We start from the raw sequence: 17,425 nt of genomic DNA, 5'->3' as shown, positions 1-17,425 counted from the left end.
TTGAGATCTCTTCAAACATGGAGCGGTTGCGATATATGTCTTCTACTTTTGCTTGTAAAGCAACATCACCCTGTGTAAAGAAATGTATAACATTGTATAGAGTAGATGTTATTCAGTATGCTATAGGTCATTGTAAAACAAATAAAAAAAAAGTGTTTAGACAGTAAGGCTATAACACCTGGTGAAGTCTGAACAGCACCAACATAGGTTGTATAATGCAGACATACTCTAGCTTGCCGGATTTGAATAAAAAATTTAAATTATACATAAATCTAGTCAGACTTGATCACAGTGCATTTTGCAACGACATTCTTCCGAGGGTCTTAGCACTGAGACATCCTACACACTACTCTCCAGCAATTTAGCAGGTAAACAATGCACCGTGTGTATGTGTGTATATATACAGTCAGGTCCAATATTTGGTCAAAATATTGGAAATATTTGGACAGTGACACAATTTTTGTAATTTTGCCTCTGTACACCACCACAATGGATTTGAAATGAAGCAAGACTTTCAGCTTAAATTCAAGGGGTTTAACAAAAATATTGCATTAACTGTTTTAGGAATTACAGCCATTTTTTGGCTCAAAGGTAATTGGACAAACTAACAATCGAAAATATTAGGATTATTTTTAATACTTGGAGGAAAATCCTTTGGTTTTAAATTTTGCTTTTAATCTTTTAACTTTCCTTTGGCACTGCAGCCAGGTTCTCTAAGGCTGCGTTCGGCCATTTTTTTTGAGATCTCTTCAAACATGGAGCTGTTGCGATATGTGTCTTCTACTTTTGCTTGTAAAGCAACATCACCCTAAATATTTATGAGGTCTGTTACCTCACTATCCCACCACTGAAACCTTCCTTCACTGTTATCCTCCATCTTTCCTTCCTGGTAGAGTGAAATTATGAAGAATGTCAAAATGGATTGACATAAACGTCATATGAATTGTGATCTGCCTGTTCAGACAGAGGTCGCATTGCCACGTATCGGATATGTATTGGATTTCAGTACAACATATGAAAGTGGCCCAAATTGGAATTGAAGATGTCAGATTCAATGGGTTTTTTGATGTTCACACAGCCATGCAAGGAACATTTAATGAAAAAGTTCGTATCTGAGCCACTTTTGCCGGTTGTGTGAATGTAGACTTCGTGAAAACAGTCTATAACTCATCTCATGTGAAATTGAACTGAAATATTCAGTTCTTATAGTCAAAGTTACGCGCCTCTTAAATACCCATATACTAAATCCTTTACATATGTACGTATACGGATATCGGATCCCGTAATAAATGTCAAAATGTCAAACATTAGATTTTATAATTGGAAAAGAAATGTATTTTTGAAACTGGAAATGTTCCAAACTTCCAGACTTGATTGTTTTTTCCTTTTGTTAGGATTGGTTATTATACTTAAAGCTAGTAATTTTTTTAAGAAAACAAAATTGGATGGATATCAGTATCGGCTGATACTCAAAGTTTCCCAGTATTGATATCGGAAAAGAAAAAGTGGTATCGTGCTATCTCTAATTAAAACAGTGCATGTGCATGTAATGCTGTAATTTTATGCTTTTAGCTTGTTTTTAGCAGACTTACTTTAGTATGAATATTTAGCGTTAACATTTAAAACCTTGAGACTGAATGTCTAAATAATTCAAGTATTAATAGTATGTTAGAAAAATGATGACTGTGTTTTAGTAATGAGTGAGACTGAATATAAACAGACAGGAAGCAACAGGAAGTGTGTGTGTGTGTGGAGAGTCAGGTTCAGTTTCCACACACAAGCTGGACACCTTTTGCTTGTAAAGCAACATCACCCTGTGTAAAGAAATGTATAACATTGTATAGAGTAGATGTTTTTCAGTATGCTATAGGTCATTGTAATTCTAACAGAATTACGCAAAAACAAATAAAAACAGTAACAGTGTTTAGACAGTAAGGCTATAACACCTGGTGAAGTCTGAACAGCACCAACATAGGTTGTATAATGCAGACACACTCTAGCTTGCTGGATTTGAATAAAAAATTTAAATTATACATAAATCTAGTCAGACTTGATCACAGTGCATTTTGCAATGACATTCTTCCGAGGGTCTTAGCACTGAGACATCCTACACACTACTCTCCAGCAATTTAGCAGGTAAACAATGCACCGTGTGTATGTGTGTATATATACAGTCAGGTCCAATATTTGGTCAAAATATTGGAAATATTTGGACAGTGACACAATTTTTGTAATTTTGCCTCTGTACACCACCACAATGGATTTGAAATGAAGCAAGACTTTCAGCTTAAATTCAAAGGATTTAACAAAAATATTGCATTAACTGTTTTAGGAATTACAGCCATTTTTTGGCTCAAAGGTAACTGGACAAACTAACAATCGAAAATATTTTTAATATATATTTTTATATTTTTATAAATATATATAAATATATAAAAATAAATATATAAATATATTTTTAATACTTGGAGGAAAATCCTTTGCAGTCAATGGAACCCATGGACATCACCAAATGCTGAGTTTCCTCCCTTGAGTAAGTGCTTGCAGTAAGTAAAAAGCATGCTCAGCTGGGTTGAGGTCATCAGACATTTAAGAACATTTAATTTTTTTGCCTTAAGAAGCCCTTGGGTTGTTTTTGCGGTATGTTTTTGGCTCATTATTCATCTGTACTGTGAAGTGTCGTCCTATCAGGTTTGCAGCATTTGACTGAATCTGAGCAGAAGGTATAGCTCTATGTGCTTCAGAATTCATCCTGCTACTTACTTAGTTACTTAGTTAATCTTGTTCCAGAACTGGGCCGGGTTTTATAGAGTTTTTTTTTAGCAAGTTTAATCCGGTCTTTCTGCTCTTGAGTGTTACCAGAGGTTTGCATCTTGAGGTAAACTGTCTGTATTTACATTCATGAAGGCGTCTCTTGACTGTAGACTCTGACAATGATAGGCCTACCTCCTCCAGAGTGTTCCTGACTTGGCTAGATGTTGTGAAGGGGTTTTTCCTTGAACAAGGAAAGAATCCTGCAATCATCCCCTTCAGTTGTCTTCCGTGGTCTTCCAGGCCTTTTGCCTTGCCAGTGCATTCCTTCTTTTTAAGAATGTACCAAATTGTTGATTTGGCCACTCCTAAAGTTTCTGCTATCTCTCTGATAGGTTCGTTTTGTTTTGTTTGTTTTTTTCAGCATAATGATGGCCTCCTTCACTTACAACAACACCTCTTTGGTCCGCATATTGAGAGTTCCCATGAACAGCTACCAAATGCAAATTCAATTCTTGAAACTCCAGACCTTTTATCTCCTTAATTTGTCATGAAATAATGAGGAAACAGGCCACATCTGGCCATGAAACTGCTTATCAATCAAGTGTCCAAGTACTTTTGAGCCTGTGAAAATGAAGGAACTCTGTACAAAAAAAGGCTATAATTCCTAAACGGTTGATGCAATATTTTTGTTAAACCCCTTGAATTAAAGTTGAAAGTCTCCACTTCAATAACATCTTGATTGCTTCATTTCAAATCCATTGTGGTGGTGTACAGAGGCAAAATTACCAAAATTATGTCACTGTCCAAATACTTATGGACCGGACTGTATTTAGCCTTGAATGGATGTTAGAATAGTTGTACAGAAAAAGAAGTGAAGAACACTTCCACCATGCCTTATTATTCTTTAGGCCACAGCGCTGAATTCTCAAATCTGATAGGTTGGAAGGTGTTGATTAAATTTCTATAACAGCAGCACTTGCATTAGTGCAGCTACAAACTCTTCACATAATCAAAAACTACTAATGAAGTAAAATTTAAAAATATGCTGTTACTTAACAAACAAATGTTGATATGGTGAAGTTTTCTGTGAGGAGATGTTTATGTGACATTTATGGGCGGAGTCTCCAGTGTCAGTGCTTTGGTACGGACAGAGAATTTTATGTTTTTCGGTTTCTTCGTAACATGAAAAGCTCTGTTTTTTTTGTCTCATTAACTTCAAGAGAGAGAAAAAAGAAGCTGGTGAGGAAACGACTGTTTATAGCTGCTATAGTGTGAGTGGTAACTTGTTTTGTGGATGTTCCACAGCATTAAATGCACCTGCAAATGGATAAAAAGTATGATTCATTAATTAATAAATTTGAAAAAATGCAAATTTTGGCAAATTGCTGTGTAAGAAGAATAAAACACTTCAGAACCTGCTATTATTGGAAATAATCAGCTTTGGAGTGGTAACATTAACTCTACTTCATTGCATCACCTTTTTGTTGATTATTTCTCTATAACATCATGATCCCAAGTGCTTTATTTCTTCCACTGCTATGTGTATCTAATCTAAACCACAGTGTTAAGAGACACAAGTTTCACACGAAGAGTTTGATGACTGCTTTTGAGTGAGGAACGTGGTTGCCCAGTTGTTATCAGCAACGTCCCATCAGTTACACATTCAGAGCAATAAAACAGACTGCTGTGTTTAAGGAGAATAATCAGGAATCACTGCAGAGTGGATTCTTGGCAGCAATGCGTCTCTTGGGCTCAGAGCAAAGTTCATTCTTTATGTGTTATGAACATTCTTTTGACAACGAGGAAGTCAATCAGAACAAAATGATGGAGCTCATCTGAAAACAACTCATAAATGCACATTGTCATGTATATATGAGCCCTTTATTGATGGGTGGAGATGCACAGTTTATTCTACAGTCGCCAAATGCAAGCAGTAAAACACTTATAATCAATTGCCTTATATAATATATGTTATCATGTGGGTTAAAATGACTGGACCTTGCTACTCGGGTGCCTAACCTGCTGTACTGCAATCATAAGGCATTATATACATTATTATAATTATTTATGAAAAAGCATTACAGTTTATAGCAGTTATTTAAAAATGTTAACAGAATGCATTATAGGCAGTGTTCGTAACACATTATATGAAAATATATCTTTAACAAGTAACTGAATGTACATAGCTGTACTTGCCATACTGTACAGTATATGTGAGTCACATATGGCTCTATAACCTATTTATAATGCTTTATATGTTGTATTTGTGAGCTGTTAATTAATGTGAGACACATAGTAAACAAACAAATGATATTGCAGGTTAGGGTGTCTTAGATGTGCCTATGATTAAGCATAATGCACTATACAAAGTGGAATTGAGTTGATTTTAATGAGTTACGAACACTACTTATAATGATATACACTATATGGCCAAAAGTATGTGGACACCTGACCGTCACACCCGTATGTGGTTCTTCCCCAAAATGTTGCCACAAAGTTGCTCCAAAATCTAGCGGAAATCCTTCCCAGAAGAGTGGAGGTTACTATAACAGTAAAAGGGGAATAAATCTGGATTGAGATGTTCATAAAGCACATATGGGTGTGATGGTCAGGTGTCCACAAACTTTTGGCCATATGGTGTAAGTTAAGAATTCAAAATGCATAAAAAAGGTTCCTATTAATTGTAGTGTATATTCAGACACTTATGATTTATAAGGCATTATAATGATTATGTACTTATGACTATTATGAATCATGGCTTAGGACAATAATTGCTTTTATAGCTTTAGGACAGCAATTTCCACAAACAGTTTTGCACTCAAGTCTCCATCAGTGAACAGTTGATAACCTCAACAAAGTAGACTTCACGTGAAAACTATAATGAATTTCCATGGTTACATAATTGCACTTTTTGACCATATACAGTTATAGAAGGGAATTATTTATAATCGCACTATTTGTTGTCACCCAGATGAGGATCTGTTCCCTTTTGAGTCTGGTTCCTCTCAAGGTTTCTTCCTCGTATCGTCTCAGGGAGTTTTTCCTCACCACCGTCACCTATGCCTTGCTCATTAGGGATAAATTCATAAATTTAAAATTTATATCCTGAGTTTATATATTTCCGTAAAGCTGTTGTGTGACAATGTCCATTGTTAAAAGCACTATACAAATAAAACTGAATTGAATTGATTCAAACTTATAAAGCATTATAGCATGTTATGAATGTTTTCATATTTTATTATACAGTAGACATGACCTTCACAGGAAGTGTTACCACAACATGTATATATGAATATAATACACCTATGAATACATTTATAACCTGTTATAATGCAGTCATAAGGCATTACATACTACATTACAGATTTATTCACTATAGTTACATGATCCAATCAAATCCATATCAGTTTGTGTGGATAACACAATTAAACTTAATTACAGACACACACACAAAAAAAAAACTAATAAAAACACTCAAGGGGGACCTCTAGTGGTCAGGACAAAGCCATAACACTGACACCCTAACTCATAAAAGACGAGTCTGTCTGGAAGAAAGGCAGACCTTTATGTTGAGGTGTTAATCAGTATATGAAGTGTATGAAAATCTGACATACAGCAGCCATCTTGTCATGAGCTGCTGTTCTGACATTTTGTGGCTTTTCTCTCGTTTTTTTCCACTTACAGGATTTTTAATCTGCCAAAATGATAAGCCGAAATACCAAAAATGTGCTTGTGGTGTCTTTTGGGTTTTTGCTCTTGTTTATGGCCTATGGAGAACTGCAGAGTCTACAGGTAATCATGTCTTAATTTTCTATAACAGCAGCTCTGACAGTAGTGCAGCTGCAAATGAAAGATTTATATAATTGTGCTCTTTCTAACATTGTATACTATTGCTTTTATAGTAACAGCCCATACGCAGATACTCACATAATCTATAGTGATCTCACATAATCTAAGACTCTATAGGAACAAAACACTTTGGGACATGCTGTTAATGGAAATCAAATTTCAGGGTGGTAACTTCCACTTCACGTTGCATTACACCACTGAGTCGTTGATTATTTTCCTAAAACAGCATGCCCCCGAATGTTTATATCCTTACATATAAAGAAGTCAGAAGTGCCATGATTTGGTTATAGTCATATAAATATGAATTCGTGTAATATTAATTATATATTTAAAAGACTGACATCTTAGTAATTAAGTCAAGTTTACACAGTACCACGAGGGAAATCCTGTCATCTGGCTACACACTAAAAAAATCTAAAAGCATTTTTATTACTGGTCTTAGACTTTTGGACCCCACTGCATGTGAATTCAAATAAACATCTTGTGACATCATGTGAAAAATTAAAAAACAAACGCACTACAATTTCTCAGAAGAATTCTTTTACTACTTTTAGTGCACAAATGTAAACTACATTAGGTTAACACCGGAATGTTGTTATCTTATACTTATATCTTATATTAGGTTTTGAGAGTATGTTGTGTATTATGCTGTGTATCACAGAGCAGTCTAAACGCAGAGCAAGGAATGGGAGTTATCTCGGTGAGCGTCATCTACGGAACCATCATTCTGTCCTCCATGTTTCTGCCTCCCATCATGATCAAAAACCTGGGCTGTAAATGGACCATCTTCATCTGCATGGCCTGCTACATCAGCTATTCTTTTGGAAATCTCTTCCCTGGATGGTGAGCCTGTTCGTCTACAAACATTCATGAATGAACAATTTGGAAGCTTATGGTTTGTGTAATCATCACCGCCTCGTACTGTTGTTTATATAATTTATACCTGAGTGCAAATGTTTGCATATCTTTAGGATAAAATAAAGAAGACAAAGAAATATATGTACTTATGTATACCAACAACACATTTGTAATAACGACCCTAACCTAATTTTACTGAGGTTAACATTATTACAAATCTATAAAAAGTGTATGTTAAGATATAAATACAAAAAAAAGTTTTATATATATATATATATATATATATATATATATATATATATATATATATATATATATATATATATAAACATCCTATAAAATTAATAGGCATTATACAGTATATAGTTTGTAAAAATAATTAATGATATAAAAATTCTACGAACTCACTATATAAAAATTCTCTAATTAATATTTTACAATGTTTGCCAATCCATTGGGTCTTTCTTAAACTATTTTGTTGGTTTACTAATATATGTTTTTTGTCTTTTTATAAGACATACTCACGTTTAATTTTTTTTACTTCTTGGATTAATATATGTTTGTAGTTAAATTGTACAATAGAGGTTATTTTATTCAGACTTTTGCACTCAAGTGTACTTTACAGTAAAAACAGGACTAAACAATAACTATTACCTATAAAGGCCAACAGTAGTGTCAAATTCATTTACAGATTAAATATAAATTGCAATTCTAAATACACTGTCAAAAAAAAAAGTTTAAATACTGTACATTCTTAAATTAGATTTTTTTTTCTTACTAGAAAAAAATAGTGTGGAAAAATATGTAGAACATGATTTTAAAAAAAATTATGGTTTAAGCCATGGCCTCAGCATAAGTGATTTACATGGCTGAGGAAACATGTTTGGAAAACTGCCTTCTAGTCCAGAAGAAGGTTTGTTTGTATTTTGATGAGTCTCCATCAAGCATTTTATAGACAGTCCCCCAAACCCCTTCATTCCACCCTTATTTCAGTCTGACATCGCTAAGCACCCAGCGCAGCCGGATAATTCTCCTGTAAGCAAAAAAAATCATTCTATGCTAAACTTAGTAAAATCAGAATAAACACCAACAGCATTTTACATGGCGGAGTCATTTATTACTGGTGAAAGAGATGAAGCTGGATGAAGAATTAGCGATGTTCCTCCTTGAAAGGTGGAATTAATACCTTCCAAGTACCCAAAGATCATATCAAAAATCTTTTTAATTGGCTTGGATACCAACACACCAATCACTAAAACCTAAAACGTTAAACATATACAATTCATATAAATACTACAACTAATCATATTTCCACAAGGACTGCACACAAATACTGTATTACACTGCATACAAACCATTAGACCTACACAAAGTTCATTTTAAAAAATGAAAATATTTGTTTGAATTCAAATGAGTGAAGGCAATGTGGTTGCATTTTGTTGATTTCATGTGACTTAAGCACTATTTGGACCGGATATGATTTGCAGACATGTGTCTGATAAATAATGTTGTCAGAGAATGTATGTAGTAATTATAACTGATTCGCTCAGGACAGGTGATCTTTGTATAAATAAAAGAGATGGGAGTGTGTTCATGATGTACGCATGGTCATTACACCAAAAGTTCCATGCAAACTATGTATACCTTCAATATTTTTAGGACAAACTGATTGTTTGAACCTTTTTACAAGCGTTTGCTGTAGGCCACATGCCTGTGCAAACTGTGCTTGATCATAAGTAGGTCACATGACCATAACGTATACACTTTACCTGTGCTAGGGAAAATGTCGCTTTTTTTGACAGGTCATTTTAAATGTCGTCTGTATTTTATTGTTCAACATTTTTTTAACTTACTGGGTTTTGATTTAGTTTTGGCTACAGATGATAGAAAAGGAGTGAGTGCCTCTTTATATTAACCGCGAGTCTTTATATTAAACGAAAGGTGTGAAATCTCTTTTCCCACAGGATATCATTTTTCAGAGTTTTTCCAACAATTCAATTCAGAGTAAATATAGTAAATATACAAATAGAACCCAGGGTTTTTCTATCGGTTGTTTTATAGAAGAGAAAACACGGCGTAATCTTTACAGACTCAGGAATGAGCAGTCTATAAATTAATAAAGAAATCTAACATTACAGATTCAGATGAGACTCACGTCCCAGAGATACTACAAATGGTATGAACACTTGTAACAAAAGGTACTCAGGGACAGAATATGGATCCATATTCTGGAGACTTATTGCAGTAAAAAAAAAAAATAGTGTCAATACTTAGTCCAGGGTTGTTACCAAAATACACAAATACAAAGGATGAGATTAAGAGAGGGGTCAAAAAACAGTTCCACAAAAACATCAGATCAGAAAAAACATCAGAACCAGAGAGACAAGGCAGAAAGGCAAAAACAAGGCTGGGTAAAAGGTCATACAGAGAAGAACTGAAATGAATCGCTACTCAGAACTTACAGTTGAGGTCAAAAGTTTACATCCCCCTTTCAGAATCTGCAAACTGTTAATTATTTTACCAAAATAAGAGGGATCATACAAAATGCATGTTATTGTTTATTTAGTGCTGACCTGAATAAGATATTTCACATAAAAGTTGTTTACATATAGTCCACAAGAGAAAATAATAGTTGAATTTATAAAAATGACCCCGTTCAAAAGTTTACATCCACTTGATTCTTAATACTGTGTTGTTACCTGAATGATCCACAGCTGTGTTTTTTTGTTTACTGATAGTAGTTCATGAGTCCCTTGTTTGTCCTGAACAGTTAAACTGCCTGTTGTTCTTCAGAAAAATCCTTCAGGTCCCACAAATTCTTTGGTTTTCCAGCATTTTTTGTGTATTTGAACCCTTTCCAACAATGACTGTATGATTTTGAGATCCATCTTTTCACACTGAGGACAACTGAGGGACTCGTATGCAACTATTACAGAAGGTTCAAACGCTCACTGATGCTCCAGAAGGAAAAACATGCATTAAGAGCCGGGGGGTGAAAACTTTTTGCATTTGAAGATCAGGATAAATTTAACTTATTTTGTCTTCTGGGAAACATGTAACTATCTTCTGTAGCCTCTGAAGGGCAGTACTAAATGAAAAAATATGATATTTAGGCAAAATAAGAAAAATGTACACATCTCCATTCTGTTCAAAAGTTTTCACCCCCCCCCGGCTCTCTTGACCTCAACTGTACTAGAATGCGGGCAAACTGTAAGGCTTTACAACTATGTGCTTTTTAAAGGATACAAACAGGAAATGTAGTATAATTTAGGTGTAATTCTAACTTCCTAAATACACTTTTAATTGACTGAAATTCTTGCACAATACCCTCTTTCACTCACATATCATTTTTATTTTTATTTGCTCCATGCAATATGCTTGATTTTTATGCATTCGATGCATTTAATGTCTTTAAACTCCTGGATAAAAAAAAAAATTCCCTCGTGTTTAGCATTAAATAAACTTATTTACACAAATGAACATAAAAGTTATAGATCTGGGGATTGTTTCTAATGCTACCTAATGTTTGGTTTGATTTATTATATATATTTATGCCTCAGCACATTTGAATTCTCGAATCTGACTGATCGATAGGTGTGCATTATTTTGTATACCAGCATGGCTCGGACAGTAGCTCCGGCTGTAACGTGAACGACAGGTTTATATTAAAGCGCTCACTGTAATATGTTATTGTTTCTATAGTAACAGCTCATACACAGGGACTTGTACGACAGACCTTCCACATAATCCAAGGCTAATAATAAACAGATTCTAAAAAATGTGCTGGTAAGCCTTCAGCACAGAGGAGTTTATGCTTTCTATGTAAAATGACAGGCCATGTGGGATTTTTTGTTTTTGAGAGAGGGAGAGAGAGAGAGAAAGAGAGAGAGAGAGAGGGAGAGAGAGATGGTGTATTGTGTGTTCCTCATTAACAACTGCATTAACAATTGGAATTATACTGTACAAAATTGAGTTTATTTGATTTTAAAGTCTATCTCCATTCCCTCTTTTTAAAATTAAGTTTTCATAATTAATACTGAGATATTCAATAATAATTTCATAATCAATAATGAGAAAGCTACACATGCTGGACTGTGGATTTCTAAAATATTTGTTTTTCAGAGCTTGCACCTTTCCATACATAGTATGTCACACAAAATCAACAATAAAGATATTTGCGAAAAAACACACACACACTTGAGTACCCGTGTGAGTACCTGTAAATTAGCCGACACTGTCCCAGGTGTGTAAAAGCCCAGGTGAGGTAGGACAGAGTGGGTTATGGAAGTTGGTACTGAATTCTTACATATTCTTATTGGTATTTACGCCACTTTCTCCTCATAGCCGCTGTGATAAACCTGAGCTCTGCGATAGCTCTGCTGTACTGGAGGCCTCATCCGGACCAGCTGCCTGTCTTCTTCGTGTTTTCTGCTCTCTGGGGTATGGCAGATGCTGTGTGGCAAACACAAGCCAATGGTGAGACTCTTAACAACTCAATCATCTTTCTTACATAAGAATCAATCTGATAATGCTGGTGTCATATACATGAGGCATCCGCTATTATAAAAACTAGTAGTCAAGTTGACATAACACCTGACTTAGGCATAGCATAGATGTTTGTTAGCATACTGTACATATGGGCTGTGACACATTTTTACATTTGAGCATCATTTTGAAGGTCTGTGCATTTCTGATGCACTGTGATGATGTGATATAACATATCAATCTACCAAGTGAGATTAACTGAAAAATTAAACAAAGATAATAATTTCCAAAATTATTTCTCACTCTCAAGATCACATAAAAACATGTCAATTCTCTATAGTGAGAAAAAAAAAGTATAAACCTGTCATTATAGCATCATGACATTTAGTATAGTAGTCATAGATAGTCATAAAAATTACTAAAAAAAAAAAAAAAAAACCCAAAAAAAACCAAAACAAAAATGAACATCAAGATTGGCAAAAGCATAAAATTAGCTAATTCAATTAAATTCTTGAATTTTATTTATATAGTGCTTTTAACAATGGACATTGTCACCAAACAGCTTTACTTTATCCCTAATGAGCAAGCCAGAGGCAACAGCGGCAAAGGGAAAACTCCCTGAGACGACATGAGGAAGAAACCTTGAGAGGAACCAGACTCAAAAGGGAACCCATCCTCATCTGGGTGACATCTGGATAATGTCATTATAAATCATTTCTCTTCTATAACTGTATACTATAGAGTCAAAAAGTGCAATAGTTAAAAGGAACTTGAGTATGAGCATTATTAGCATTTTCACTTTAAGTCTATCTTATCAAAAACAAACAAAAAAAAACAAAACAAAAAAAACGCCTTTACATAAAGTGTCATAAGGGGGCCAAGGAGAGTCCAGGGTGGCAGATGCAGATGCAGAATCTCTTCAATGAAAAAGCAACTAATAAACAAACAAGGACTGGGACATAACCAAAAAACTAGAACAACAAAGGGCTAGGCTAATGCTAGGCTAGGCAAGGCAAGGCCAGGAAAACTTGAAAAGAATTTTTGATGAAACTTGAGAACAAAAGCTATTCACAGAGCAAACAGTAACCGAAATCTAACCACACAGACAAAACACAGACACAGACATAAGCAGAATGCTCCAACAACCAAAGAGGGAAAACATGGATGACTAGGGTGACTAATAGGGACTAACTACATGAAGGTTAATAAAATATACATAACTCTTTCATGACTGTTTTAGTCTTATAAAAAGCCATTTTTAAAGTACTTTAATTAAAGGCCATAAATATAAATAGACCATATATAAATAATTAATCAGAATAATTTCACTGATGACGTCTGTATGATAATTACTTTTGCACATGAGATTTTCTATTTTTCCCTAAAATGTTTCTGATTGTTTTTCACTTAATTTTTATACGTTGTAATTTCACACTGAGGGAGAAAAAAGTTCTGATATGATTTATCTTGGTTTCATTTTTTACATCACAAAAAAACTGCTATTTTAACAGGGGTGTGTAGACTTTTTATATCCATTGTACATATACAGCTCATTATGTCATTATGGTGTCATGGCAAGAATGTAAGCAATTATACAAATCTTATAAATAGCAAAATGAAACACTTTAGTCAATAAAATATGCATAACTCTTTCATGACAGTTATAAATATTCATAAAATCCTTATAAAAAGCAATGATTGTTAAATTTGTTAAATTTTCCAAATATCCCTGACTTAGCAAGCTGTGTCACATTATAACCAAGAGAGACGACTTTATTAATGAAGGGTTTATGTAGGTGTTATGTAGCTCTGTGTAAGTATACCTCACAGAAGAGGTTCCAATAACTTTCCATGTGTTTTTCCATTCCAGCACTATACGGCACTCTGTTCCCTCACCACAAGGAGGCAGCATTCGCTAATTATCGCATGTGGGAGTCTTTGGGTTTCGTGATAGCCTTCGCGTACAGCACGTTCATCTGTCTGTCCACCAAACTCTACATCCTCATCGCAGTTCTTTTGCTGGCCATGGTGACGTACCTCTGGGTGGAGTACAATGAGTACAAGCATCCTACTCCAGCAGTGAAACGTGACACTGACAAGCTGGACGAGATGCAGCTTAAAGACCAGAAAATTATTAGTCAGACAAGATTATAGGCAAGGATACAGAGAGTCTGTTTTTTTTTTTTTTTTTTTTTTTTTTTTTGAGGGGGTCAGCAGCTAAGTCATGAGTGGTGGCTTCTTTAGTCATAGCTAACATCTTTGCATTTAAACAAAGAAACAAACAGTCATTATTATTTGGGGTCAAGCATCGCAGGTGCGTAGGCACCTCTTTTAATCGTTAGTCTTCTTCTTCTTATTATTATTCTTCCTTCTTCTTCCGCTCTTGAAATCTATGGCAGCCCATAGAACCGCTAGCGGGAAAGTTACGAAATTTTGCATACTTGTTGGGAACAGTTTGAATATACCTTTTAGCAAATTTAGAGTCTCCATCTCAAACCCTACTGCGCCACAGGTCAAAGTTGCACTCATGTTTATGCTAATAACTTTTGGACCGTAAGGGCTAGAAACAAAATTCCGCCCGACTAGATTTTCCACCATTTTCTGAAAATAAAAAAACAACTACCTATTTTCGAAGTCGTCCTAGAAGGTTCATTGGCTCTTCGCCAAATTTGACTCAGATCATCGTTAGACCATGCTGGCAAAAAGTTATTAAAAGTTTTTTGATGGACCAAACCATTCTCGAATAACGTGCAAATGAATTTGATGGCGAGCACGCTGAAATGGACGTGAGGCGATATCTCCATAATGCTTTATCGTATTTAGACCAAACATAGTGTATGTCATAGCCATCATGACTTAAGGGCACCTGTACAGTTTCGGAACAGTGCCAACTAGTGCTCATGAGATATGAAAAAAACATATTTTTGCTTATAACTTCTGAACGATTTGTCCTAAAATCCTGAAACTGGTCTCTTTAGATTCTGTGGGGCATACCGAATCAAATTTTCCTCTGTCAGCCGTACTTGGTGTCAGCCATTTTGAATTTAGACGTAAAATGCTGTATTTTACGAACATATTGGTGTGTTGTTACGAAACTCAGTATGTGTCATCAGCACAAAATTATAACAAAAGTTATAAAAAATGCTGATAGCTTTTGATTACATTTGCTTATAGCCATGAGACTCGTCTTAATAGATTCCTTGGGTCATGCTGAGAACAATGATACAAATTATGCCATTGTCGGCTGAACTTGCTGTCCGCCATTTTGAAATGCTTTGAAAACCTACTTTTTCGAACTCCTCCTAGATGGTTCAAGTCAAGTCAAGTCAAGTGGAGTTTATTGTCATTTCAGCCATTTACAAGTACACAGTGAAACGAAACAACGTTTCTCCAGGACCAAGGTGCCACATAAGACAACACAGAACAACACAGAACTACGGGGACTACATAAATTACATAAATTAAACGTAAAGTGCACAAGTGCAAACATGTGCAGACAGCACAAGACAGAACAGACAGTACATAACTATAACTATATAACATCGTCTGATTTTCACAAAAATCGAATCTGAAATGGAGGTGAGGCTATATTTCCGTAATGCTTTAGTGTATTCAGGCCAAACTTATATATACCTCATCGTGACTTGAGAGTACCTGCATGATTTCAGAACAGCGCCACCTAGTGCTCACGAGATGAAAAGCATGGTTCTTCAGTCCATGCCAGCAATAAGTTATGGATTTTGTGTTCATAAAGCAAACTGACCTGTCGGTCATGATCTGATGCTTGCTTAGCTCCTTACTTTGCCTCTGTTGTGTTTGGCTCCAAAATTTCAGCTTGCACCTATATCTATTATTATTATTATTATTATTATTATTATTATTATTATAACTATTATTATTATTATTATTCTGCCCTAAAACTGATCGTGCAGACCAAACTGTAAGGCCTAGAGACTTGAAACTTTAAGGGATGGTAGTACTCCAGTGTTCTACAATGGTGCAAAATCTCGCCTTGATCAGCCACACAGTGGCACTACAGTGATCAAAACATGTTGAATTGTGTGTTAAGATGCTGTGTTTTACAAACGCATTGGAGTATCATTATGAAACTGGATACGTGTCATCATCCCCTTGCCCTGAAGGTACTCAAAAAGTTTGGGGGCAGGGCTTACCTTGTGGTCAAAAAAATCTAAGAAAAATAATAAAAACCCTAATAACTTTTCATTTCTTTTGTCTATTGTTATGAATCCAGTCTGGTTAGATTCCTTGGATCATGCCAAAAATAATGATACCAAATGTGCCTTGGTCGGTGAAAAACTTTCCGCCATTGTGAATTTTTTGAAAAACTTACTTTTACAAACTCCTTCTAGACCGTCCGTCAGAGCTTCACTGAATTTTGCTCCGATCATCATCAGACAATGAAGACCAAAAGTTATTCAAAGATTTTTGATAGATGCGGATTTATCGACAACGAAAAGGTACGTATATTAATAAATGCGGAAAAAAATATATATTGCATATTGTTAGTTCATGTAAGCTAATGCATTAACTAATGTTAAGTGTTTCCTATGAAATTTACATGCCATGTTTCTAGGTTATAGCTAAAAAAACACACATTTGACCTGGTTCATTTTGGATGTATATCTTTTATTTACTTTAATGTTTGTTAATATATATTAATATTAATATATTTATTTCATTTAAAGAAGTACCTCAGTAAGTGACCTCTATTTTATGCAGAATATGTGGGAAAATACACACAGGCACTTAGAACAGGTGGCTCAGAAAAACAAAGAATTTGGTGACCGACATCAAGGAGAAACCCCACAGTTTCAACCTGTCGACCGAGTATGGTTATCGACTAAAAACATTAGAAACATTCAAGGTTGCAAGAAGTGCATTGCCAGGTACATTGTCACATACAAGATCCTCCGCTGCATCAATGACGTCACGTACAAGCTGGATCTGCCACACCATAGTAGACTAGCACTCTCCTTCCACACATCATGCCTCAAGCCTGTCACACCTGGACCACTAGCATCCAACGTTCCCCTCACCACACCACCTGCACCACCAGACATGTTTTTGGGAGGAATTTAAACTAAGACAATATGTTAGTGTGTGAAAAACATTCGTTCAGCAATATTTTCTGTTGCCTCTTAAAGTCTGCTTAATGCTCACTTTTATGTATTCTTGTTAGAATAGTTGTACATTATATGAGAAATGTCCTTTTTCATAAAGAAAAGAAGAGAAGAATCCTTCCACCATTCGTTTTTATTCTTGAGATCACAGCACTGAGTTCTTGAATCTGATTGGTCAGAAGATGTTGAATAATTTTCTATAACAGCAGCTCTGACAATAGTGCAGCTACAAATCACAGGATTATGTAAATGCGCTCGTTTCCGGTACCTTAGTGTTCACATTACGCAGGACCTGTCATGGTCGTGTCACATTAACACCCTAAAAACACTCTAAAAAC

The 17,425-nt window shown here is 35.1% G+C and overlaps 1 protein-coding gene across 1 annotated transcript; it reads left to right on the top strand.

Moving 5' to 3' along the window:
- The first annotated feature begins 6,401 nt into the window (after window positions 1-6,401).
- LOC113531917 (protein unc-93 homolog A-like) lies at window positions 6,402-14,100 on the top strand. The gene is made up of 5 exons (XM_053242037.1): window positions 6,402-6,546; window positions 7,265-7,446; window positions 11,705-11,720; window positions 11,763-11,937; window positions 13,817-14,100. The coding sequence occupies exons 1-5, from the start codon at window positions 6,457-6,459 to the stop codon at window positions 14,098-14,100; spliced, it is 747 nt and encodes a 248-aa protein (XP_053098012.1). The 5' UTR covers window positions 6,402-6,456.
- Window positions 14,101-17,425: the final 3,325 nt, after the last annotated feature.

This window comes from Pangasianodon hypophthalmus, chromosome 19 (genome assembly GCF_027358585.1).
Source record: "Pangasianodon hypophthalmus isolate fPanHyp1 chromosome 19, fPanHyp1.pri, whole genome shotgun sequence".
Lineage (NCBI taxonomy): Eukaryota > Metazoa > Chordata > Actinopteri > Siluriformes > Pangasiidae > Pangasianodon > Pangasianodon hypophthalmus.
Note: the sequence above shows the minus strand (reverse complement) of the source record. Positions and strands in the feature narration are given on the sequence as shown.